This window comes from Aquarana catesbeiana, linkage group LG01, assembly GCF_042186555.1.
Source record: "Aquarana catesbeiana isolate 2022-GZ linkage group LG01, ASM4218655v1, whole genome shotgun sequence".
In the NCBI taxonomy this organism is placed as follows: Eukaryota; Metazoa; Chordata; class Amphibia; order Anura; family Ranidae; genus Aquarana; species Aquarana catesbeiana.
The window spans coordinates 833,595,112-833,620,273 of record NC_133324.1 but is presented as its reverse complement, the minus strand read 5'-3'; the positions used below and the strand labels follow the sequence as shown (position 1 = coordinate 833,620,273).

The 25,162-nt window shown below is 41.8% G+C and overlaps 1 protein-coding gene across 4 annotated transcripts in view; it reads left to right on the top strand.

Moving 5' to 3' along the window:
- SLC30A9 (solute carrier family 30 member 9) overlaps nt 1-25,162 on the top strand; it is a 137,327-nt gene that overhangs the window by 29,383 nt on the left and 82,782 nt on the right. For 2 of the 4 annotated variants that reach the window (XM_073608511.1, XM_073608510.1), the window contains exons 3-6: nt 844-906; nt 6,129-6,228; nt 10,382-10,474; nt 23,191-23,294. In XM_073608511.1, coding sequence (XP_073464612.1) covers nt 844-906; nt 6,129-6,228; nt 10,382-10,474; nt 23,191-23,294 — 360 coding nt within the window. The remainder of the gene's footprint in view (nt 1-843; nt 907-6,128; nt 6,229-10,381; nt 10,475-23,190; nt 23,295-25,162) is intronic. The other 2 variants (XM_073608513.1, XM_073608512.1) reach the window with 1 other exon arrangement.

Genomic DNA, 25,162 nt, shown 5'->3' with positions numbered 1-25,162 from the left:
GCCATTCAACGAGCAGACGCAATTTTGAAGCGTGACATGTTTGGTATCAATTTACTTGGCGTAACATTATCTTTCACAATATAAAACAAATTGGGCTAACTTTACTGTTATCTTATTTTTTTAATTCAAAAAAGTGTATTTTTTTCCCAAAAAAGTGCGCTTGTAAGACTGCTGCTCAAATACAGTGTGACAGAAAGTATTGCAATGACCGCCTTTTTATTCCCTAGGCTGTTGGAACCCCCAAACATATTATATTATATTATATTATTATATATATATATATATATATATATATATATATATATATATATATATATATGTGTGTGTGTGTGTGATTTTTTTCTGCCACTAAACTCTCCTGCTAAAATGATGAGCACAGCAGCGTTGGGGTCCCCTATCCTTCAAAAGTGGGGTAATGCGTTAGGTAGATTAGGTGGCCATGAGACCCCTGTGAGCCTTAGACGACCGCCTAATTAATGAGCTGCCTCTGCTCACCAGGGTTTCACAACTTCTGCTGCTTTCTCTATTACTGAATAACTGAAAAAACAGAAGGTGCATATGATATCCCATCATGATTTCTTACGCTTCTTCTTTCGCAAACCCTAAACTAGGGCATTGTCTTTATTTGCCTAGCAGTGCAAATCGGACTGTTCCCTATAGGCTGCTACCCTATAAAACCTGTAATATTAATTTTACATTTCGTAGTAGTGACAAAATGACATCTAAGAAGAGACACTGCCTTAATAAAAATATTGATCAAAATCTAAAACAAGATCGAGAGAATATTCTGAAAGGAATAATTTATAGGAGCTCACGTGTTTTAAATGTTTTTTGTATTTACAGGGCAGGATCCCAGCAAACCAGAACAGAAGGGCATGCTACCTCCCGATCCTATTCAAGTCAAAGGTTTGTGATTCAGTAACTTTCTGCTTATCAGTATAGTGGGTGGGCTCAGTTGAATTGTAACAGTCATTTGAGTAAGGCCCCTTTCACACGGCCGTTCTGCATGTCTGTTTTTCATCCATGACAGATAAAAAAATGGACAAACGTGTATCTCTTTGGAATAGCGGACGTTAGCAGATGATCATCCGCTGACATCCTTCTACGCTAAGCTCGGTTTTTTTATGACTGAAGAAAACCCTATTTTATTTTTTTTTTTTTTCATCCAGACGAAAAACCAAATATTGGTGGATGATCTGCTAAGATCCGTTTTTAAGCCCTTTTTTTCCCTCATTAAACACGCTGGTTGCTAAGGAGGGGGCCGGGAAGCTGGCTGCTGCGTCCTTAACCGATGAGTCAGCTGTCAGCGAGGTTCCTCGCTGGGAGCTGAATGTGGAAAAAAAAAAAAAAAGTAAAAAAATTGCAATAAAAAACGGCATGGGGTCCCCCCCAGGCCCATACCAGCCCCCCCCCCCCCCCCCATGCCAACATTTTAGGAAAGGGAGGGGATGAGCGAGGCCAAAAACCATACCCCCCCAAACCATACCAGGCCGCATGCCCTCAACATGGGGGGGGCTTTGGGGTGCTGTTGATGGGAACAAGGGCCTCTTCCCAACAGCCCTGGCTGATGGTTGTCGGGTCGCGGGGGGGGGGGGGCTTATCGGAGCCCGGGCCCCCCCATGCAAATGGGTATCCGGTACATATTCACCATAAAGGCAGTGAAATGTTAAAAAAAAAAAAAGCATTTTTTTGACAATTGCTTTATTAATAGCTCTGTCTCTTCCCGCCGCCATTTTCTTCCTCGCCCACGGTTATCCGCTTAAAAAAGAAAAGCTGCTTTTCTTCTGTTGCTGTCTTCTTATGTTGTGTTGTCGTCTGGCATCGGTTATATAGCCATGGGGCGTGGCTATCGAATGACGTCAGGACAACAAAACGGAGAAAGACGGCAACAGAAGAACAGCGGCTTTTTTATTTTTATTATTTTTTAGTGGGTAACCGGCGGCGAGGAAGAAGATGGCGGCGGTAGAGATGGCAGGAGAAGAGGACGGCACTGGGAGAAGACAGAGCTATTAACCACTTCTCGCCTGGCCTATAGCAGATTGACAGCCGGGAAGTAGCTCTGTTTTTCAGACTGGGCGTCATGACGTCCAGCAGGATAACATGTCGGCGCGTGCGCCCACAGGGGTGCGCAGCGTGGCGATCATGGCATGTCAGTCTGACACGCTGCATCTCCGATTGTGATAAAGAGCCTCTGTCAGAAACTTCTTACCACGTGATCAGCTGTGACCAATCACAGCTGTGACCAATCACAGCTGATCATCGCGTGAACCAGGAAGTTCTGGTAAATGGCATTCCTCAGTTCGCGCTCACAGGGAGAGCTGGTCAGCGGCTCTCCCTGTCAGAGTGGGGGGGGGGGGGGTCTGTGCTGATAATTGGCACATTGATTGATTATTAGCACAGCCCCATCAGATGTGCCAATCAGTGCCCAGCAGGGAAGGGGAAAACAACAAATTTATGACAAAAACCAAGAGAAACTTTTTTTTTTTTTTTTTTTTAAATTTTGGTCTTTTTTATTTTGTTTAGCAAAAAATAAAAAGCCCAGAGGTGATAAAATACCACCAAAAGAAAACTCTATTTGTGGGAAGAAAATGATAAAAATTTAGTTTGCGTACAGTGTTGCATGACTGCACAATTGTCATTCAAAGTGCGACAGCGCTGAAATCTGAAAATTGTCCTCGGCAGGAAGGGGCGAAAGTGCTTGGTATTGCAGTGGTTAATAAAGGAATTGTCAAAAAACGACTCTTGGGTTGTGTTTTTTTTTTTTCTTCTTATTTCACTGCCTTTATGGTGAATGAGTAGGGGTAGTATGTACTCAATACCCATTCACATAGGGGGGGCACGGGATCTGGGAGCCCCCTTGTTAAAGTGGGCCCCCGGATTCCGATAAGCCTCCCCACCCGCAGACCCTGATAACCACCGGGCAGGGTTGTCGGGAAGAGGCCCTTGTCCCCATCAACATGGGGGCAAGGTGCTTTGGGGTGGGGGGGTGCAGAGCCCTCCCTACCCCAAAGCACCCACCCCCTATGTTGAGGGCATGCAGCCTAGTGTGGTTCAGGATGGGGGGGGGGAGCGCTTGCTCGTCCCCTCCCTTTCCTGACCTGCCGGGCTGCATGCTCGGATAAGGGTCTGGTATGGATTTTGGGGGGGACCCCACGTGTTTTTTTTTTTTTTTTTTTTTTTTTCATTTCTTTTTTTGGGCGTGGGGGGGGTCCCCTCCGAATCCATTGAATCCATACTAGACCTGAAGGGCCTGGTATTGACCTGGGGGGGGGGGGGGGGATTCCGTTGACAGCTGATGAGTCATCGGTTGTTAAGGATGCGGCAGCCGGCTTCCCGGTCCCCTCCTTAGCAACCAGCTGTATATAGTGTTTGAAGTTCAGTTCAGTCATTTTTTTTGTTGTAAAAAACGGATGTCGGCGGATATGAAAACAGATGTAAAAATTGACATCCGTACTCGTTTTTGATCATTTTTTTTACAAAAAAAAAAGCAAAAAAACTTGACTGAACAAAGAAACAGAACCTCTGTGTAAAACCAGCCTTTATTAGAAATGAATAGTATTTTAGATCTTCCTTCCTCTTCAGTGAAAAACTGGAAGCACCCTGCTGGCACCACATTTCCACTTAGAATTCCTAATTAAGAACACTCGGATGTTCATATTTTTATAATTATTATATGTAGTTGTGTTCCCAATAGTTCCATTGCATATGGACATTAATAAGAATTTCATCTTGCCTGCAATGACAACTGAAAGTATCATTTTGTTGGAGTGTGTGCTATTGAATGCTATAGGTGTACGCTATTTACGTACCTCCCGAAGCCTGTCCAAAAATCTCCCAAAGATAGCATCTCCTATACTGCTTTATTGCTAGAATGCTGCTAAGACACTCCCAGCCAGTACTGCTCACCCCCCGCTATCACAGGAGCGAGCTTATTCTCTGAGTCAGAATACCTTGCATGCGCTTTCTCTCCGCTTTTAGCCAGTAGCTCTAAGCTCAGCAATGCTTCAGCAGAGTAGATGGTGAACCACATATGTTCAGGGGTTTGAGAGTTCGCTTCTGTGGTGGTGGTAGTGAGCAGTAACCGATGGGAGAGTTTAAGAAACCAGACAGGATGGGGGAATGCAATTTCTGGAAGTTTTTCAGCCAGGCTTTGGGAGGTAAATGGATAGCCTAGCAAGGACGTTACCTAATTTTAGTGAAAGGTGCACAGTTTGGTTTTATCTACTGGCACCCCTTACCTGCCAAGGCATTTTTTTTGGTAAAGGTGAACTAACCCTTTAACACACACACACCCACACACACACACACACACACACACACACACACACACACACACACACACACACACCCCTGATTGCTAAACATGTGTAACGCATTTAGACGCATTAAGCTCTTGGGTGCTAATTAGTGGGACTGCTTTAGCAGTCCCACTATTGTTATTCGATTTTATTTATTCTTCTTTTTCTTCTTATTCCGTACGTTTTTTGGTTCTGCGTAACTTCTGCATACTTTCAGCTATTAAAACCATTCAACTATCAAAATGTTTGTCTCTTTTAGCTGAGGTGTGCTCTTTTTCAACTTTTTTTCTACCATTTATACTTTTTAAAATATTAAGCTTTTTATCACTTTTTTTTAACATTGAAGTCTATGGGAGCATGCTTGAAATCCTTAAATTCTTCTTCCGCTCCCAAAAGTTTCAGCTCCTTCATACTTTCACCTACAGACACCAAACAAACTTTAAAATGTTCACAAAATATTAAGCTATCTGGCTATAGCTTTTCAGTTTGATAACTTTTACAGTTTTTGAGAAAAAGCTTTTTGTTTAGAGGTCATTTCAGGAAATTTTAGCCATTAATCAGAGTGTACTGTGTTTGTTTTGTTGCCATGGTTACCAAAGCTTCTGTTATACACAGGGGGGGAGGTGGCTGGAGCATCTCAGCTCTGATTACAGAGCCCGGGGGAGGGGACAGACACACCATGTACTGATTTATAATAGAGGAATATGATGGGGCAGTTTTGATGGGGTAATTCTGATGAGGCAGTGGGTTTGATGGGGTAATTCTGATGGGGCAGTTTTGATGGTGGCAATATGATGGGGCAGTTTTGATGGGGCAATTCTGATGGGTCAGTTTTGATGGGACAATTCTGATGGGGCAGTTTTGATGGTGGCAATATGATGGAGCAGTTTTGATGGGGACAATTTTAATGGAGCAGTTTTAAAGGTGGCAGTTTTGATGGGGGCAGTTTTGATGGGGGCAATTCTGATGGGGCAGTTTTGATGGTGGCAATATGATGGGGCAGTTTTAATGGGGACAATTTTGATGGGGCAATTCTGATGGGGCAGTTTTGATGGCAGTATGATGGGGCAGTTTTGATGGCGGCCATTTTAGCAATTTAGCTATTCAGCATTCCCACGCATTTTCCCCAGGAAATGCATTTTCTAGTTAATTTCATTGGCCAAAATAATATTTTTTTTCTATTCATTGAAATTAATGCTCAAGTGCTTAACGTGCATTCAGCTGAGTTTACATGCTTCAATTGTTTTTTCTGCTAAGACGCTGCTACTCATGGATGGGCTGGTAGTGGGGTTTTTTCTCTGCCTTTTAACGCCCCGACCCTAAACTCATATGTGTGCATGGATACATGTTTAGAGGCATGAAATAAAAACAACGCCAGACACCCCTAACTGCCACATTAAAAACGTCCAGTGTGCATGAGGCCTTACATTTATATTACATCCATAATTTCAATTAATACTTTCATTTTTAGTCTTGCGATCAGTATGCTGTACTGACTAGACATGAATTTTAATTACACTTGCTTTACAAATATGAGTTCTCTGTTGGAAATATTTGTAGTGTTGGATTGACTAGTGGAGGAGAAATGGTTGGAGAATTGAGGAACCATTCAGGCCGCTCTGATAAACCACACCTGTGCTTTTGTTGACAGCAGTGTAAAAGATAGGCCCTTGAACAACATCAGTAGTACCAATGCCCTGTCCATCTGGGCTGTTTTAGATGATAATTATTGTATTCTGCAAATTCCTCCCTTTTTTTTTTTTTTTTTTATTATTGCAAAACGCTTAGTTTTAGATTTTAATGTTTTTGATACATATTTGTTTATTTCAGTTAAGGCGGTTCTTAAAAAGAGAGATTATGGAACAAAATACATGAAGAATAACTTCATCACGGGAGTACGAGCAATGAATGAATTTTGCCTTAAACCCAGGTATGGAATACACATTACAACTGGTTGCACTGGACGTTTACCTCCATTTAATTATGATTCTATTTGTACTACAGTCTTTCTTAAGATCTAGTTGTGGCTGGCAGGTAAGATGATGGTGGTTTTATGAGCCGGAGCTTCCCTTCAGGTGCAATCACTTCTTGGCCGTACTTGTAGGAATTTTAGGGCTGTGAGTGTTAACATCTAATAGGGTACTAGGCATGCTTTCCTAAAGCTGAACTATAGGCAAACCACTGTTCCTGTCCAGTTTTGAGATTTGCACAGCTTTGCCTTTGTAGTACAGTCCTGTCTAGCAGGGGAGGGGATCTTTCACTTACAGGTCCCTCTCCGTCCCCTCCACCGCAACATTGTGACTGGTTAGATACAGATGAGCTCATGTCTGTTCACTGCTGTATGGGATTTAAAGTGAAAGACAAAGTCCGATCCACGGACTTGCACTGCTTGCGTAAAAAAAAGAAAAAAATCTGTGGTGTATTAGTTACAGAACTGCATATATTTTTATTGGACCAGAATATCATAAATATATCTATATATTATAATTTTCTTTTCTATTGTTTGAGCGATGAAATGAAAAAAAATAAAGCTGTGAGCTGAACGAAACAGAGCTCCCCATCCAGCACTCTATATAGCGCACAAGTAGGAATTCACTGCTGCAGCTATTGGATTCTGACAGCCGCAGCCGGGACCTGTCAAATTACCGAAATATCATCTGTGTGGATGCAGTCACTGTTTGGCGGTCAATTTTCTGCCTGACTCTTTTTATTTTTCAATCAAAGGATTTTGGGCGGGATCTGGCCAACAGGGCAACTTTGTATAGTATGCATGCAGCCTTAAGCTATAGTGGAAGGAGACGGATTCATCCACTTAAAGTGGAACTTTAGTCAGAAAATCAAGTCTTGCTAGATCACTTCAGGCTGGCCCCTTTTGCAGGTATAGCTATAAAAAAAAATTGCCTATACTGTTTAAAATCAAGTAATACACTGGGGTTGTTTTACTAAAAGCAAATAGACTGTGCACTTTGTAAAGTGCAGTTGCTCCAGAGCTTAGTAAATGAGGTGAAGTTTCACTTTGCAAAGAGTACCCAATCAGGTGCAAGGAAAATAAAAAGGGCATCTTTGTTTGCACATGATTGGATGATGGAAGTCAGCAGAGCTTCTGCTCATTTACTAAGCTCTGCAGCAACTGCATTCTGCAAATAGGGAGCCTTTAGTAAATCAACCCCACTGTCTCACCCTGCTCTGCACATGCTCCCTATTTTTAGGCACTGTGCTGAGTTTGTAGAGGATAATCTGCTTGGCAGCATTAATGGGGAACTAAACCCCCTCATCTTTTACAAATGAGGAAGCTGCTTCTGTTTTAATTGCATCTGCTATGATGCTGCACATCTGATTAGTTAGGACACCAGCTATTTTATGGTTTGACAGTTTGGTCGAGGACCCAAGCAAATATCAAATATGACAGTTGGCGATCCCGACTCCAGGAATGTAATAGTTTTTTTAAACCATTAAATCAATGGGTTTAGTCCAGCTTTATGATTTACTGCTGCTCAGGGGCCCTGGGCTTCAGAAAAATGGCAGCCTCCAGCAAGAAGAAACAGGAGCAATGCTGGAGGCAATTTTACAGCACACACTTATTCTGGTAGCATTCTTATTAATGTGGAATATATGTTTCTTACTAAAGAACATTATTTTTTATCAAGTTGTTATGGGTAAAGTTCTGCTTTAATGGATATCACTCTACAAACCATGAAAAGGGTTTCTGTCAAGAACATTATATACATAGTAAAAGTGGCCACACTTATTCATCCAATATAACAAATTGTCATCTGTCAGGTGGTACATGGAATGGGGAGCTGAAAACTGCAATATATTTATCACACTCAAGGTACTCCAACTGTGTTGCAGGGCATTGCTTTATGCGACACAGAACACTTTTTTTTTTTTTTTTTTTTTATGCAGGCATTTCTGTTGCACCAGTTCTACTCTTAGTATCCATACAATATTTCTTATTGCTGAATCTTCAGTAGCATGTACTGTTTTTTACTAACCACCTGATTTAACCACTTAAGGACCAGGCCTATTTTTCAGACTTATGCCCCGTACACACGGTCGGACATTGATCGGACATTCCGACAACAAAATCCATGGATTTTTTCGGACGGATGTTGGCTCAAACTTGTTTTGCATACACACGGTCGCACAAAGTTGTCGGAAAATCCGATCGTTCTGAACGCGGTGATGTAAAACACATACGTCGGGACTATAAACGGGGCAGTAGCCGATAACTTTCGTCTCTTAATTTATTCTGAGCATGCGTGGCACTTTGTGCGTCGGAATTGTCCACACACGGTCGGAATTGACGCGATCGGATTATATATATTATATATATTTCAGATACCCTAGAGAATAAAATGGCAGTCGTTGCAATACTTTGTGTGTATTTGCACAGCAGTCTTTTTAAAAATACACTTTTTTGACTTAAAAAAAAGACAACAGTGAAGTTAGCCCAATTGTTTTTTTAATTGTGAAAGATAATGTTACGCCGAGTAAATTGATACCCAACATGTCATGCTTCAAAATTGCGCCCACTCGTGGAATGCTGACAACCTTAATCTCCATAGGCGACGTTTAAAAATTTCTACAGCTTAACAGTTTTGAGTTAGAGAAGGTATGTTGCTAGAATTATTTCTCTCGCTCCAATGATCGTGGCGATACCTCACGTGTGGTTTGAACACCGTTTTCATATGCATACTTGCGTATGCTTCATGTGCACAAGCTCAGCGGGACAGGGCACTTAAAATTTTTTTTTTTTTTTTTCTTTTCTTTTTACTTTTTTATTTATTTTTTTTACACTGTCCTTTAAAAAAAAATGTTTGGGTCACTTTTTTATTCTTATAACAAGGAATGTAAACATTCAAAAAGACCTCAGATCTCACACTAAAATGCAATTAAAAAAAAAAAGAAAGAAAAAATTTTTTTTTTTTGCAACAAAATAAAAATTTCCCCTTTTTTAAGACTGGAGGGCGGAAGGGACATTCGATGTCCCTTCCGCCCTCCAATGTTATGGAGCTGAGCGGGGGCCATCTCTCCCTCACTCGGCATCCTGCCTGTGAGGGGAGAGGACCTGATCGTCTCTGCCGCTACTGACGGCTCTGGTAACCGCCCCTGATAAAAGCTATTTTGCAGCGAATCGGCCGGTGAGACCACTTTTATCTGAAAGAGGACTGTCCGCTCTTGAAGAGGATACCGGGGTTATGGCAGCTAGCTATGCCATAACAATGATATTCCTCTTCAGACAGCCGACGTAAAACGATGTTGGGCGGTCCTTAAGTGGCTAATTCAGCAGTGATCTGTTGCAGGTACTGGAAATAAGATTTGAGCAGTTTAGGGCCCTTTCACACTGATGTTTTTGATGCCTTCCCATTGACTAAGGGCTTTTTATAACTGATCCCTTTTTCAGTTAAAGCGGAAGAAAAGCAAAAGAAAAATGCATCCCTTTAAAACATATGGAATTCTTCACACCAGTCGGTTGCATTCTAGAAGTCCTGCTTGCTACATTTTTTGGCGCATGTTTGGTGTGTGTTTAATGGTCCTTTCACACTATCCGTTTTTGATGCGCTTTTGTTAAGGTTTGAAGAGTCCTATTCAAAAAACAGCATTTTTCTTGTGCCTTTTTGTTCAGTAAAAACAAAAAAAACTGGTCAGTGTGAAGGCAGCCTTAGGCTACTTTCATACTGCTCCATTCCAAAAACGCATATGCATTTCCGGTGCATCCTGCACCTCTGAAAAAAAGAACACGTGACTCGTAAATCACAGAAGAAAATGCAACCGCTGGTTTTCGCCATATAATATTTTATTTTTATTTTTTTTAATGCGGTTTCCATTCATTTCAATGGGGAGGTGCAATTTTGTTGGGTTTTTTTTTTTTTTTTTTTCTTTTAACGCAAAAGCGGAAGAAAAACTGATCAGTGTGAAAGCAGCCTTAGGGTTTATGACTTCAATCTAGCTGCCTTGGATTAGTCTATTCTGTTATATACATGTGGAACCCCCTGACCAGCAGTGAGGTCTGTGTTCTGATCTTTGGGCTTGATGAGCTTCTAATCTTCTTTCATTTGCTTTCCATTTTTTTGCCTCAGTGACCTGGAACCACTGAGGAAGATTCGACGGAGAAGTCCCCATGATGACACAGAATCTTTTACTGTGTTCCTAAGGTCGGATGTAGAGACCAAGTAAGTGAAAGTGGTGCAAATAATAACTTTCCTGTGTGTGACTTGTATTTGTTAAAATCCACAGGAACTCAATTTAAATGGCACGCCATGTAAGTGGAATTGCTGCAAGGTGCAAAGTGAACATTTCAATTATCATAACGCAACTGCTTTTGTTGTGCGTTTGTAGCTCTCTAGGGGCACCATTAAATAGTATTTTGTATCGAGCGTCAGCTGCTGTCGTCTCTATCAACTTTGGGAATCTGTCAGGGTACCTCTGTTGGAAGTCTCTGATGGGGCGGGGAGGTTCCATCTGAGACCGTTGTTAAATTTTTTGGCATATTTGATATAGTTTTTCTTAGACAACTGTTATTAGAACTTCATCATTTTCTGTAAGCTTTGCTTTAATAATCTTGCTCTGGATAAGTAGGCAAGGTGTCATACACTAATGCAAAATAATAAAATGGTATTTTAAAGTGACATTAAACAATATCTTTATTCTACAAAAATAATCCATACATGTCCACTACATGATCCATGAGCACCTTTCTTTCTCACCCTCACTTCCTGTTTGGAACAAGCAGAGCATGTTAGTTGTGGTCATATGCACTTCTCTATGCACACTACATATTTCATAGTACATAGTCTCTAATCCATCACCAGAGTGAGCAGGAGAGGGTGGCTACATTCATTGGGACCATGAAAAAGAACACAGTAGCAAAAAACAAACAAAGGGATTTGTAGATTTGGAGGAGGCTGAGACTAAAAAGAGACTTTTTTGAGTTTAGAATACATACTTAGATTGTATCATTTTTAAACCAGAGTTTAATGTCGCTTCAAAGAGGAGGTTCACTCTGGGGAAAAAAGTTAAGTCATCAGCTACAAATCCTGTAGCCTGCTGACTTTTAATAAAAGGACACTTACCTGTCCAGGGATCTAGCGCCGTCCTCACCCAGGCTAGCTCTTCACTAGCCTCTGGGTTCCTGGTGCAGACATCCTAACTGTGGGCAGCTGGCTATGCTGCTTTCGGCTTCACAGATGGCTGCCCACTGCGCATGAGTGAGCACACTGCACTTTGTAAATTTCCTGCAGACTTCCGAGACCTGTGACATGTCCCAGAAGACTGCGGGAAGAGAGAGGAGAACTTCCTCTTGGAGATCACCTAGGCAAACCAAGTGGTAGTGGGAGCGGGCACCTGTCAAAACTGGGTTCCCGCTCTCCCCCCCAAAAAATGACATGCCAAATGTGGTAGGGGAAGAGGGGTGGTGGACTTAAAGCCGAACTTCCCTTTTTGGGTGAAGTTCCGCTTTAATGTTCCAATATTGAGCAAAACGGTTTTATTTCTTGTATCTGTGTTTTTGTTTTGTTTTTCTCCTCTATAATAGCAGTAAATAATCCAGGTTAGTTTAACCAACAAGAATTGTGTCCCAAAAGCAGAGGGGGACCTTGCTGATACTGGTGCTAAGTGAAGTATCCCTGTATACAGATATGCCTAGGTGGTTTCTGTCTGTTGTGCTGACTGTAAACCAGTGGCGGAATTACCAGGGTCGCAACAGTTGCACTTGGGATGGGGCCCTGGCATTCCATCACTGTCTATTCACACGGCTCTGAGCAGAGAGCGTGTCTCTCATGGAACAGCAGCACAGTGACACCAGCATTGACATCTTCCCCAACCCCCCCCCCCCCCCCCCCATCCTCTCTCGCACGGGATGACAGAGGAAATGTGATCTTGTCAGCTTCACACAAGAGAGGGGAGGGGGGGGGAGAAGGGGGAGCAGATCAGCTGTGTCCTCTATCATCCTGTGCGAGAGAGGACGGACGAAGGGGGAGATAGAACTGTCAATGCCGGTGTCTCTGTGCTGCTGTTCCATGAGAGACCCGCTCTCCACTCAGAGCCATGCTGTCCTGAGAAGGCCCTGCCCAGTAAGAGCACACAGCCTATCGTAGGCCTAAAGCTAATGACTGTCAGGTGATTGTTAGGCTGGAAGGCCATCAATTAAAGGTAAGAAGGAGTGCGCTTGAAGAACTTACACGCAAAGCTTTTCCAATCTATTTGTCTAGGTGCTGGTTGTTCCCTTTTTTGTATAAAAGGGAATGAGACTTACACCATGTGTATGCTGCATACACAGGTCAGCCCAGTCATGGGAGTGGATAGTGGTGGGCCTGGGAGGTATAGTGGTCCATCAGAGGACAGTGAACTCCTTATTTTGCAGACATTTCTCAGGGTAATGCCATTCTACATACGTAACACAATTATTATTAAGGTATCCCAAGTACATCCTTGGTACGCCACCTTTGTCCTCGCCTTCTACATTCTGCCTGCATTATAAAAACATGGAAGTCACTACCCCATTTACTGACCTCTGCTACAATAGGGCTGTCAGGGGCCATGATTGTGTGTGTGTGTGTGTGTGTGTGTGTGTGTGTGTGTATATACAATATAATATATTATATAGACAGAATAGATAAATGATGAAGAAACCCCTGCGCTGTCAGAAATACCTATGCTAAGGGGCACTGCTGCAACACCTAAATGGCTGATCCAAACAGACAAAAGTGGTATGAATAAAGTGAGTGGTGATTGCGCTGTGATAAAAAAGGGAAGGGGGGGAAGAGGAAGGGGAAGGGGCTAGCTCAAATGTATAGAGAGGTGAGTGAAAAAATAAAAAAATAATATATTTAAAAAAATAACGTAATGGGAGATCAAAAATATGTGGCGCTAGTCTATGTATAGCAATTAATGAGAGAAATGAATGCTTCCTTGCTGCTCAATACTAAAAAAAAATTTTTCAATAGACAATGATCACTTCACCCTTTAGGGGGCAGTGAAATCAACGAGCTATAGGGTACTGGTGAATACAACAAAATATACTAAGTAACATCCAATAAATCAAGTATTCTTCAAAATGAGTGAAAAACTGCGACTTAGTGCTACCAAAACACATTTAAACAATGTGAAAAAATGATATATAATACCTCAAAATGTGTCATCCATATTATAAAATAATCTTCAACTCAATATATGATGAAAACAATACTAAAATGTAAAATGCAACACTATATCACATAATGAATAGCAAAGTGATCAAGTGCAAAAAACATGTGACATAAATACGCCCACGTGCATAATGATCCGACTCGGGAGTAAGTTCCCAGAGTGCAACTCCTCCCTCAAAGCAAACAAACAAATAATTTTTTAAAAGTAAAAATAACAATAGAAATGAAAATGGTGACAATAAATGGTGATCAAAGTCCACAATAATGATACTTCATGCAATGTGGTTCAAAGTGTCCTTATAAACGGTTGATATCAGCATGCCCTTAGCGTGACTCTGTGCTGGATTCATATACTTGGAAGAACTGGTGCAGCACACAGGTGTTTCCCCCAGCCTCTCACCTCTAGCAGCGGCCCCCAGTGGGCCAAGTCAGGCCAGTGGTTAGTAATCCTCTGTGTGTGATAATGCTCCAGCAGCCGTCCCCCTCTTCCTACAGGTGTATCTGGGTCAAATTCTTTAGCAAGTCACCAGCGCTCCCACCGGCCCCAGAATGACAATGAAGAAGGAGATGCTCCCATAGTAAAGTACTTCCAAAACACGTTTATTAAAAAAGTAGTAACTTACATTACAATCAGGAGATGTCAGCGGAATGACAGTAAAAACACTCAGGCTTCCGGGTACGGCCGTCCCCGGGAAGCGTCGGCACCGGGCTCCTCCTACCCTGACGCGTTGCGTCACACCCACGTGACTTTATCAAAGGGATGAGGAGTGCGGTGCCTGTTAGCCAGCTTATAACAGCGCCGCCGTCATGGCAACGATGTCAACAAAGTTAAAATCCAATCGTAAGTGTGTGATTACGGCACACTTCCCCAGTACTTTAAATCTACATGGGCGGTGTTACTTCTTACATAAATAAGTTATTTATGTAACTTGCCATGACGGCGGCGCTGTTATAAGCTGGCTAACAGGCACCGCACTCCTCATCCCTTTGATAAAGTCACGTGGGTGTGACGCAACGCGTCAGGGTAGGAGGAGCCAGGTGCCGACGCTTCCCGGGGACGGCCGTACCCGGAAGCCTGAGTGTTTTTACTGTCATTCCGCTGACATCTCCTGATTGTAATGTAAGTTACTACTTTTTTAATAAACGTGTTTTGGAAGTACTTTACTATGGTAGCATCTCCTTCTTCATTGTCATTCTGGGGCCGGTGGGAGCGCTGGTGACTTGCTAAAGAATTTGACCCAGATACACCTGTAGGAAGAGGGGGACGGCTGCTGGAGCATTATCACACACAGAGGATTACTAACCACTGGCCTGACTTGGCCCACTGGGGGCCGCTGCTAGAGGTGAGAGGCTGGGGGAAACACCTGTGTGCTGCACCAGTTCTTCCAAGTATATGAATCCAGCACAGAGTCACGCTAAGGGCATGCTGATATCAACCGTTTATAAGGACACTTTGAACCACATTGCATGAAGTATCATTATTGTGGACTTTGATCACCATTTATTGTCACCATTTTCATTTCTATTGTTATTTTTACTTTTAAAAAATTATTTGTTTGTTTGCTTTGAGGGAGGAGTTGCACTCTGGGAACTTACTCCCGAGTCGGATCATTATGCACGTGGGCGTATTTATGTCACATGTTTTTTGCACTTGATCACTTTGCTATTCATTATGTGATATAGTGTTGCATTTTACATTTTAGTATTGTTTTCATCATATATTGAGTTGAAGATTATTTTTTAATATGGATGACACATTTTGAGGTATTATATATCATTTTTTCACATTGTTTAAATGTGTTTTGGTAGCACTAAGTCGCAGTTTTTCACTCATTTTGAAGAATACTTGATTTATTGGATGTTACTTAGTATATTTTGTTGTATTCACCAGTACCCTATAGCTCGTTGATTTCACTGCCCCCTAAAGGGTGAAGTGATCATTGTCTATTGAAAAATTTTTTTTTAGTATTGAGCAGCAAGGAAGCATTCATTTCTCTCATTAATTGCTATACATAGACTAGCGCCACATATTTTTGATCTCCCATTACGTTATTTATCTAGGGTGGGTGAGGCCACCTCATATGTAGGCAGCTTTTCTTTGTTTTAGTACTCTTGATCCTGTGAGAATTGGGTTGTGCGCATTAGTCCTTTACACTTATATTTAAAAAAATATAATAAGCATGAGGGCTAGTATCATACTAGCACATAAAAAATATTGTAAATACTGAAACGAAAAAAAAATAAAAGGGGAATCTCAGTGCAAAAAGCTAGTATCATGCTAGCACATATTTGGTAACTCAGCAAATTCCTGTTAGTGACCAGACCCTATTTTTAAATGGAAAAAAGAGCTTGAACAAGTAGTACTCTTGGGCCTCAATAAAGGTATACTTAACAAAAAAGAAGCGAAATATCTGGTTCCAGAAGCCTGCAGAACCCCAATTATCTACGCATTACCGAAAATCCATAAGGATAAAACCGATCCCCCTTTAAGACCGATTGTTAACAGTATAGAATCAATCACAGCAAGATTGGGCGAATACATCGACAAATATCTTCAACCGGCTGTACAAAGCACTAAGGCCTATCTGCATGACACGAAACAAATGCTTCAAATACTCGAAAACAAAGTAGATACTGGTATCGTGTGGATGGCAACAGCAGACGTGTCATCACTTTATACGATCATACCCCACTTTGCAGCATGTGAGGCGATGAAATGGGGCCTCAGAAAATACACCAAACTCCCTTGCTTTCAGAGGAAATTCCTCATTAAATGTCTCGACTTTTGCCTGAAACACAGCCATTTCTGGTACTGCAAACAATTTTACCAAAAGAAGACAGGAGTAGCTATGGGGGCTAAATTCGCCCCCAGCGTCGCAGGACTCTTTATGTCCCAATGGGAAGAGGAAGTTGTTTTTACGGACCCACCCAAGGAATTACGCCTATTCAAAAGGTATATCAAGGATATTTTTATTATTTTTAACATCCCTAAAGGCCAGATCATGCGACTAAGACGTAATTGCACTCTTGAAAAAAACTTCTATATGCAGGCCAGTCTGATTGGAGAGAGATTCATAAATAAAGGCTACAGTCAAGAGTTTATAAGAGAAAAAAAATCAAAGAAGTAGGACAAATGCAAAGACCAGTATTGCTCGAAGACAAAAGACCAACATGTCAACAGGATCAGGTGCCCCTAGTCCTTGAGTACAACTCGCAATATAAGAAGATCGAAAGCATCGTATCACGACACTGGCATATTTTGAAATCTGATAGAGGGCTCAGGGAGGTGCTACCAGATAAACCTAAATTTATCTACAAAAGGGCACCCACACTAAGAGATCGGTTAGTTAAAAGCGTGATTTATCCTCCAAAGAAACAATTTTCTTTCTTCACAGGCAAGGGATTTTACCCTTGTAAATAATGTTATGCCTGTACCCGTACTAAACGTCCGAACCAAAAAGTGTTTTCTTTCCAATCAAACAGCAATGGCACAAAATATGAGATCAACGAGTTTATTGGGTGCAATTCTGAAGGAGCGGTCTATGTATTGGAGTGCAGCTGTGGCCTCCAATTCATTGGCTGTACCAAAAGGCTATTGAGAATTCGTATCAAGGAACATGTTCAAAACATTCAAAAGGGGTATGACAAACACAATGTCTCTAGGCATTTTGATAAATGTCATAATAGAGACCCTAGCCATCTGAGATTTTGGGGTATTGTGCCCTATACCAAACCATGGGGGGACACAAAGTGAGGATTTTAAGTCAACTCAAGTCCCAGTGTATCTTTTCTATGGACACTCTTGTACCCAAAGGGCTTAACATCGAGTTTGACCTGAATTGCTTTCTTAGCGACTATTAATCTTCTGCACCTCATGCGATTATGTACACCGGATCCCATATCCTCTCCTTTTCTAATTCTTTACTGATTTTCTTATATACTCTCCTAAATAGTTTTACTTATATATTTTTTATCTTTTTGTTTTGCTATATTGTTATCACTGTCATATATACATATTCTAATTTTAGTGTATTTACCTTCTGCATTCCCTTTCAGTGAGCCTGTGACATTCCCCGAGCTCCAGTATCTTTTTGATATCTCTGCTTATTCCATATATTTTTTAAATAATTTTTTATATTATCCATTAACTTTGACATTTATTGGATGTCCCCTCTCCCGCTGGACTAACCACTAGTGTATTTTTTTTTTTTTTTTGTTTTTATAATTTTGCTGATTTTTGTATTCTCATTTTTACTGTATACTTGCCCCTTTTTATACATTTTTCTAGTTTGTTATACGTTTCCCAGTTTATTTATTTTTTTCTTTCTCCCAGGATTACATATATTAGCTGGCTGCTATGCACCTTCCGGTGTGTGCGGCTTGCTGCGCCTCTTGGGTGCCTTTTATTAAGCATGATTATGACTACTAGTGCCTCTTTTAATATAAGAATGAGACCTCAACAAAATGGCCGACGGATTTGTCCAGTGCTGGGTTCACCCAGTGCAGTGGCGGGCTTCGGGAAAATGGCCGCCGGGCGTCCATTTTTGTAGTGGCGGGCTTCGAGAAAATGGCCGCCAAACGCCCATTACATAGAAACCATATAAAAGCATAGACTTTTCACCCCGTGTTATCCTCTGATGAAGTCACGTGACGATACGTGTCAGGATCGGAGCGCGGGAACTGTCACAGACTGACGATAGGATACGAGCTCGGTGCTCGTGGATGTTTTTTTACTATAGCCTTCTGCTAAATGTAAGTGTACTATGTTGTTTTTAACCTAATAAACTGATTTATATACGGGATCACGCTATGTGCACTCTATTCCAACACTCCACATATATTCATCCCATTGTGACGAGCATTGAGGAAATGGGGACGGTTTGAGGTATACAAACTCGGCTTTCGTTGGATTGACGCCCACACTCATTTTTAAAAAGTGAGTGCATCCCCCCCTTCTGTGTCCTGTCCCTTTTTCCACTCTCGCCGCCACAGAGTTTTACTATATACTGTCTGCTTATGTTTTTTATATACCATCCTGCACACCCACCACCCGAATCACCTGAACTACTGGATGGGACCCTTGCCTGCTGGTGATTTGTTATTGGATTAAAAGCTGTTGTCTTGCAGCAGTAAGGTGAGCTGCTTGCGAGCACAGAGGTGTCCCCACCGAAGACTTTTTTCCCCTTTCCTGTAGCTTGTGGACTTGCCTTTTTGGAACTGATGACTCATTGTTTGAGCACTTTGTACTACAAGGTGGTGGGACTGTTCACCATTTATTTATTCACTTGAAGTCACTAATAAGAATTTGCTGAGTTACCACATATGTGCTAGTATGATACTAGCCCTTTTGCACTGAGAACTTTCTTTTCTTTTGTTTCAGTATTTACAATATTTTTCATGTGCTAGTATGATACTAGCCCTCATGCTTATTATATTTTTTTAAATATATTTTTTTATTTTTTCACTCACCTCTCTATACATTTGAGCTAGCCCCTTCCCCTTCCTCTTCCCCCCTTCCCCTTTTTATCACAGTACAATCACCACTCACTTTATTCATATATACAGAATGCCACATTTACCAAATGGATTGCACATTTCCTCAAGCAGAGCTACCCTTTGCAATCGTCACAATTCTATTCCCACATTGTTAAAATTCAGTCTATCAGTGCAAACCTAATTTACTCTTGTAATGAGAAGCTTAAAATGGTTGTAAAGGCTTCAGTTTTTTTTTTACCTTAAAGTGTTACTAAACCTAAAAACGTTTTTTACCTTAATGCAAATAATGCATTTTCAGTTTACCTGTGCTGGAGAATAGATCAGCACTGTGCAGGACTGCATCTTTTCTCTCCTTCCTCTTTACACTGCATTCAAGCAGCAGCAGAAGCCATTGGCTCTTGCTGCTGTCATTTAGAGGAAGTGGGGGAGCAGGCCTAAGTCCCGCTGTGTAAGTCTATGGAGTGTGGCTCCCTAGACACACCGCTCAGGATCGCGGGGACTACCTCTCCCCATAGCCAGAAGCTGGCTATGGTAGTTCCGCAGAAGAAGAGGAGGAGCTGAGACCGCTGCCGGGAACCTCAGAAGAGGAGGATTGTGGCCACTCTGAGCAGTACTACTGCACAGAGCAGGTAAGTATAACATGTTTTTGTCATTTTTATAAAAAAGAAAAAATTTGAGTTTAGTAACACTTTAATACATTTTCTGTATTAAGAAATGAAAAAAACCTTTTTTTGTGCAGACCCCCCTGGCAACTTACAGTGAGGGGAAAAAAGTATTTAATCCCCTGCTGATTTTGTACATTTGCCCACTGACAAATGATCAGTCTATAATTTTAATTGTAGGTTTTAATTTTAACAGTGAGAGACAGAATAACAATAAAAATATTCCGAAAAATGCATTTAAAAAAAGTTATAAATTGATTTGCATTTTAATGAGTGAAATAAGTTATTTACACCTTCGCAAAACATGATTTAGTACTTGGTGGCAAAACCCTTGTTGGCAATCACAGAGGTCAGACGTTTCTTGTAGTTGGCCACCAGGTTTGCACACATCTCAGGGGGTATTTTGTTCCACTCCTATTTGGAGATCCTCTCCAAGTCATTAAGGTTTCGAGGCGGACGTTTGATAACTCGAACCTTCAGCTCCCTCCACATATTTTCAATGGGATTAAGGTCTGGAGACTGACTAGGCCACCTCAGGACCTTAATGTGCTTCTTCTTGAGCCACTCCTTTGTTGCCTTGGCCATGTGCTTTGGGTCGTTGTCATGCTGTAATACCCATCCATGACCCATTTTCAATGACCTGGCTGAGGGAAGGAAGGAGGTTCTCCCAAGATTTAACAGTATATGTCCCCGTCCATCGTCCCTTTTGATGCAGTGAAGTTGTCCTGTCCTCTTAGCATAAAAACACCCCTAAAGCATAATGTTTCCACATTCATGTTTGAGTTGCTGCCAAAGAGCTCGATTTTGGTCTCATCTGACCACAACACTTTCACCCAGTTCTCCTCTGAATCATTCAGATGTTCATTAGCAAACTGCAGACGGCCTGTACATGTGATTTCTTGAGCAGGGGGACCTTGCGGGTGCTGCAGGATTTACCGTATTTATCGGCGTATAACACGCGCCGGCATATAACACGCACCCCAAGTTTAGGAGAGAATTTTAAGGAAAAAAACTTTTAGGAGGGAAGTTTAAGGAAAAGAAACTTACATTAAAATGCCCATCAATGCAGCCTCATCAGTGTTCATCTGCAGCCTTTTCAGTGTCATTGCAGCCTTTTCAGTGTCAGTGCAGCCTTGTCAGTGCAGCTTTGCCCCAGTGCAGCCTTGTCAGTGCAGCTTTGCCCCAGTGCAGCCTTGTCAATGCAGCCTTGTCCCCAGTGCAGCCTTGTCAGTGCAGCCTTGTCAGTGCAGCCTTGTCAGTGCAGCCTTGTCAGTGCAGCCTTGTCAGTGCAGCCTTGTCCCCAGTGCAGCCTTGTCAGTGCAGCCTTGTCCCCAGTGCAGCCTTGTCAATGCAGCCTTGTCCCCAGTGCAGCCTTGTCAATGCAGCCTTGTCCCCAGTGCAGCCTTGTCAATGCAGCCTTGTCCCCAGTGCAGCCTTATCAATGCAGCCTTGTCCCCAGTGCAGCCTTATCAATGCAGCCTTGTCCCCAGTGCAGCCTTATCAATGCAGCCTTGTCCCCAGTGCAGCCTTGTCCCTGCAGCCTTGTCCCCAGTGCAGCCTAGTGTCCATGCCTCCTGCCGCTGCCGCCGCCACCATACACATAGAAGTAGTTTTAAATATGGTGCCGCGGAGTTCGGAGAGATTCGGTGCCGGCGGAAGTGAACGAACGCCGCCGAGATACACATAGCCGAGGGTTCTCGGCTCTTTCCGGCACCGCTCACAGTCCCGCCCAGTCCCGCCCTATGATGGACATAACACAGGTCCAATGGCGGGACTGGGCGTGACAGTGAGCGGCGCTGGAAAGAGCCGAATACACCCGACTATGTGTATCTCGGCTCTGTGATTTCGGCGGCGCTCGTTCAGCACCGCCGAGTCCTTCCGAAGTCCGCAGCGCCATATTTGAAACTACTCGCTATGTAAATGTCGGCGGCGATCGCCGACATTCACATAGCGATAGCGGGGATCGGCGTATAACACGCACCCACGACTTTCCCCTGATTTTAAGGGGAAAAAAGTGCGTGTTATACGCCGATAAATACGGTAAGTCCTTCAAGTCATAGTGTGTTACCAATTGTCTTCTTGGTGACTATGGTCCCAGCTGCCTTGAGATCATTGACCAGATTCTTCCGTGTAGTTCTGGGCTGATTCCTCACCGTTCTCATAATCGTTGAAACTCCACAAGGTGAGATCTTACATGGAGCCGCAGACCAAGGGAGATTGACAATTATTTTGTGTTTCTTCCATTTGCAAATAATCGCACCAGCTGTTGTCATCCTCACCAAGCTGCTTGGCTATGGTCTTGTAGCCCATTCAAGCCTTGTATAGGTCTACAATCTTGTCCCTGATATCTTTGAACAGCTCTTTTTGGTCTTGGCCATGATGGAGAGATTGAAATCTGATTGCTTCTGTGGAGAGGTGTCTTTTATACAGCTAACAAGCTAAGATTAGGAGCACTCCCTTTAAGAGAGTGCTCCTAATCTCCGCTCATTACCTGTGTAAAAGGCACCTGGGAGCCAGAAATCTTGCTAATTGATAGGGGATCAAATACTAATTTCACTCATTAAAATGCAGATCAATTTATAACTTTTTTTAAAATGCTTTTCTAGATCTTGTTGTTGTTCTGTATCTCACTGTTAAACAAAAAAAGAAAAAAAAACCTACCATTAAAATTGGACTGATCATTTCTTTGTCAGTGGCAGATGTACAAAATCAGCAGGGGATCAAATACTTTTTTCCCTATACCTAAGCCTAATCTTATCCAGCGTTGTGCCATAGAGAAGTGCTGTTCTCTCTCTTCCTTCTCACTGGACTCGGTCAGAGCAGTGGGAGCCATTGGCTCCTGCTTCTTTCGAGCAAATCCAGCGGCTTTCTATGGTGCCATACGGAGAAGAGAACCCTGGAGCGCCAGCGGGGATCCCTTAAAAGGAGGATTGGGGCTGATCTCTGCAATACAGAGCAAATAAGTATAACATTTTTGTTTAAAAAAAGAAAAATGGAACTTTACAATCACTTTAATTAAAGGTTAACTGCACTTTGAAAAAGCAAAAAAAAAAAAAAAAATAGATAGATATAGAGATAGATATCTCATATTCAATTTCTACACATGTTGTAATTTAAGGTGGTTCTAAACCTTTTTTTATTTTTTTTTTCCCTAAAATAAAAGAGCAGCTTATACTTATCTGCTCTGTGCAATGGTATTGCAAAGAACAGCCCCGACTCTCCTCTTGCCAACACTTTCTGCTCCTCCTCTTCTGTGTATGAACTCTTACCAAGCTGCTATGGGAGCACACGTGTGGGCGCGTTTCTGAGTCAGGCTGTGTATGTCCTTACACACACAGAGTGGCGCACTTTGGCCCCATTTCCCATTTGACTGACAGCAGTAGGAGCCAATGGCTCCTGTGAGAAGAGGAAGAGAGACCAGCGTTGCTGCATTCAGGTAAGGCTCTCTTGAAGTTTGAATTTAAATTATTATCATTAGAGAATCATTTTTTATGTTCCTGTTATTTAGAAAAAATGGTACATTAGCAGTATAATTCTTGGTGTCAATTTGTGCTAATTAGCAATGTGAAAACCTTCTTTCCACAGGGCGGTGGAAGTTTGGGGGAGTCCTGAAGCCATTTTTAGGGAAAGAAAATTAAGAAAAGAAGAAGAGATTGCATACAAAGAAAGTGAGTTGCTTATCTCCAATGGTAAGATAAATATCCAGTACAGCATATACAATGCCACTTCTTATCATGTGATGAGCACCAGCTTCTAAAAAGAATAGTTCATAGTGTTCAGCTGAGTAGTAATACTCAGGAGCATGGCTGTAAATTTAATTTTTAGAAGCCTCTAATTCAGAACATAATTATAAACTGTATGGCATATGACAGACAATTGATTACTGTGCTGATGTGCAGCGTTTGTTCTTATTTGGTTTAGTGAATAAATCTGACTAGACATACAACAGTCCCTGTAGTTGTACATTACTTCATCGTATTGCATCATTTATTTGACAGTGTTTTACTGAAAGTAATAAATTTGTATTTGGAGATGAGTCCATCTAATGTTTAAGAGCCTCTTGAGGTCCTCTTCTTTTTATGGTGACTCATGTCACTGAACATGTAAAGCCAACTATTATAAAAGGTGTACCATTTTCCAGCAAGCTGAGGTGAAATAAATTATGCCATAAAATAGGATGATGTATATAACAGAATACAATTCCATGGTATACCGTTTCATACCAAACTATGGTGCAATCCATTATCAACTAAAATAATATAATGTAAAAAGAATAAAATGCAATTTAAAAAAAAAAAACACTGGCTTTGGGCCTGCCGTAATAAAGATTTACTGGCATTTATATTGTAGCCTTTGAAATAAGCTGCTCCTAAATTAGCAAAAGGAAAGGACTTGGGCTATGCACACACTAGCTGCAGTATAAAATGCTCTGTTTCAGTGTGCAGCTGGTGTCCGCTGTGTAACAGTGACAAGTGGTGTCTTGCATTTAATAAAGCAAGGCACTATTTGCTTTTTTTTTTTTTTAACTTTATTGGAAGTGTACGCTTCATTCAGGTCTCTGCAATGCAGCAAAGTGCCATTACGTTCGCTCCGGAAAAGCACAGCATGTCTGCCTTTTTCCGCACCACTCATACCAACGTTGTGGTGTGAGCAGTTGTTTTCTATGTGCTTTTGTGGTGACTTCTGTTCATCCAGTGTGGAAAAATGCAGGTCACTGCAGTATGTGTGAACAAGCCCTTTAAGTGATACTAAACTCTGGTTAAAAAAAAAATCTATTCAACTTACAAACACAGTTGGTAAGGTTGAATAAAGACACCAGTCCATCCATTTCATCCTGTGTGTGTTTTGTCACTACCATTTACCATATCCTTATATACTGCATTCGCTCAAATGATATGTTCTATTGTTTATAGCTTCCTCCAGATCTTTTTTGCTGATGGTTCTTCCTGTCAGAAGGTGGCTACCTTCGTTCTCCATTGTCCCACTGCTTGTAGGAAAGTAGCCACCCTCTCTTAATCACTTCCAAGATGGACTAGGGACTGTGGACTATGGGATTTGTAGTGTGCATAGAGCAGTGCACATGACTGCAACTAATGTGTACTGCTCATGGGATAGCACAAAGTTAATTAACTTTACACACTTTATTGGAATTATATTTTGGCCATGGTGCTATTTAGGTGGTAACCTTAAACCATTCAATAAACTGATTTATTTATCTGATATATGGCCGTCTTTGGCTAAACCATCAACAGTAAACAAAATTAGTCACAATGTCCAGCCAGATAAACCGGTTGACTAATCGCGACTAGCGTAGACCAGCTAGGAACTGGCTGGCCGAGGACCCCCCAACACCGTGGCTAAATCAATCAATCTGTTTTTGCAGACCCATGTTGAATATGTCGAGGCCAATGTCTGATAGATGCACCAGGTCGTGCCTAAATAGACCAGGCAAAAACCCCTCAAGTTCAACATGTCAATATAACAGTCCACCAGAGGAAACTAAAAAATTATGGACTGTCCTATTCAGTCATCTCCAAATCTTATCAATGTAGTGAAA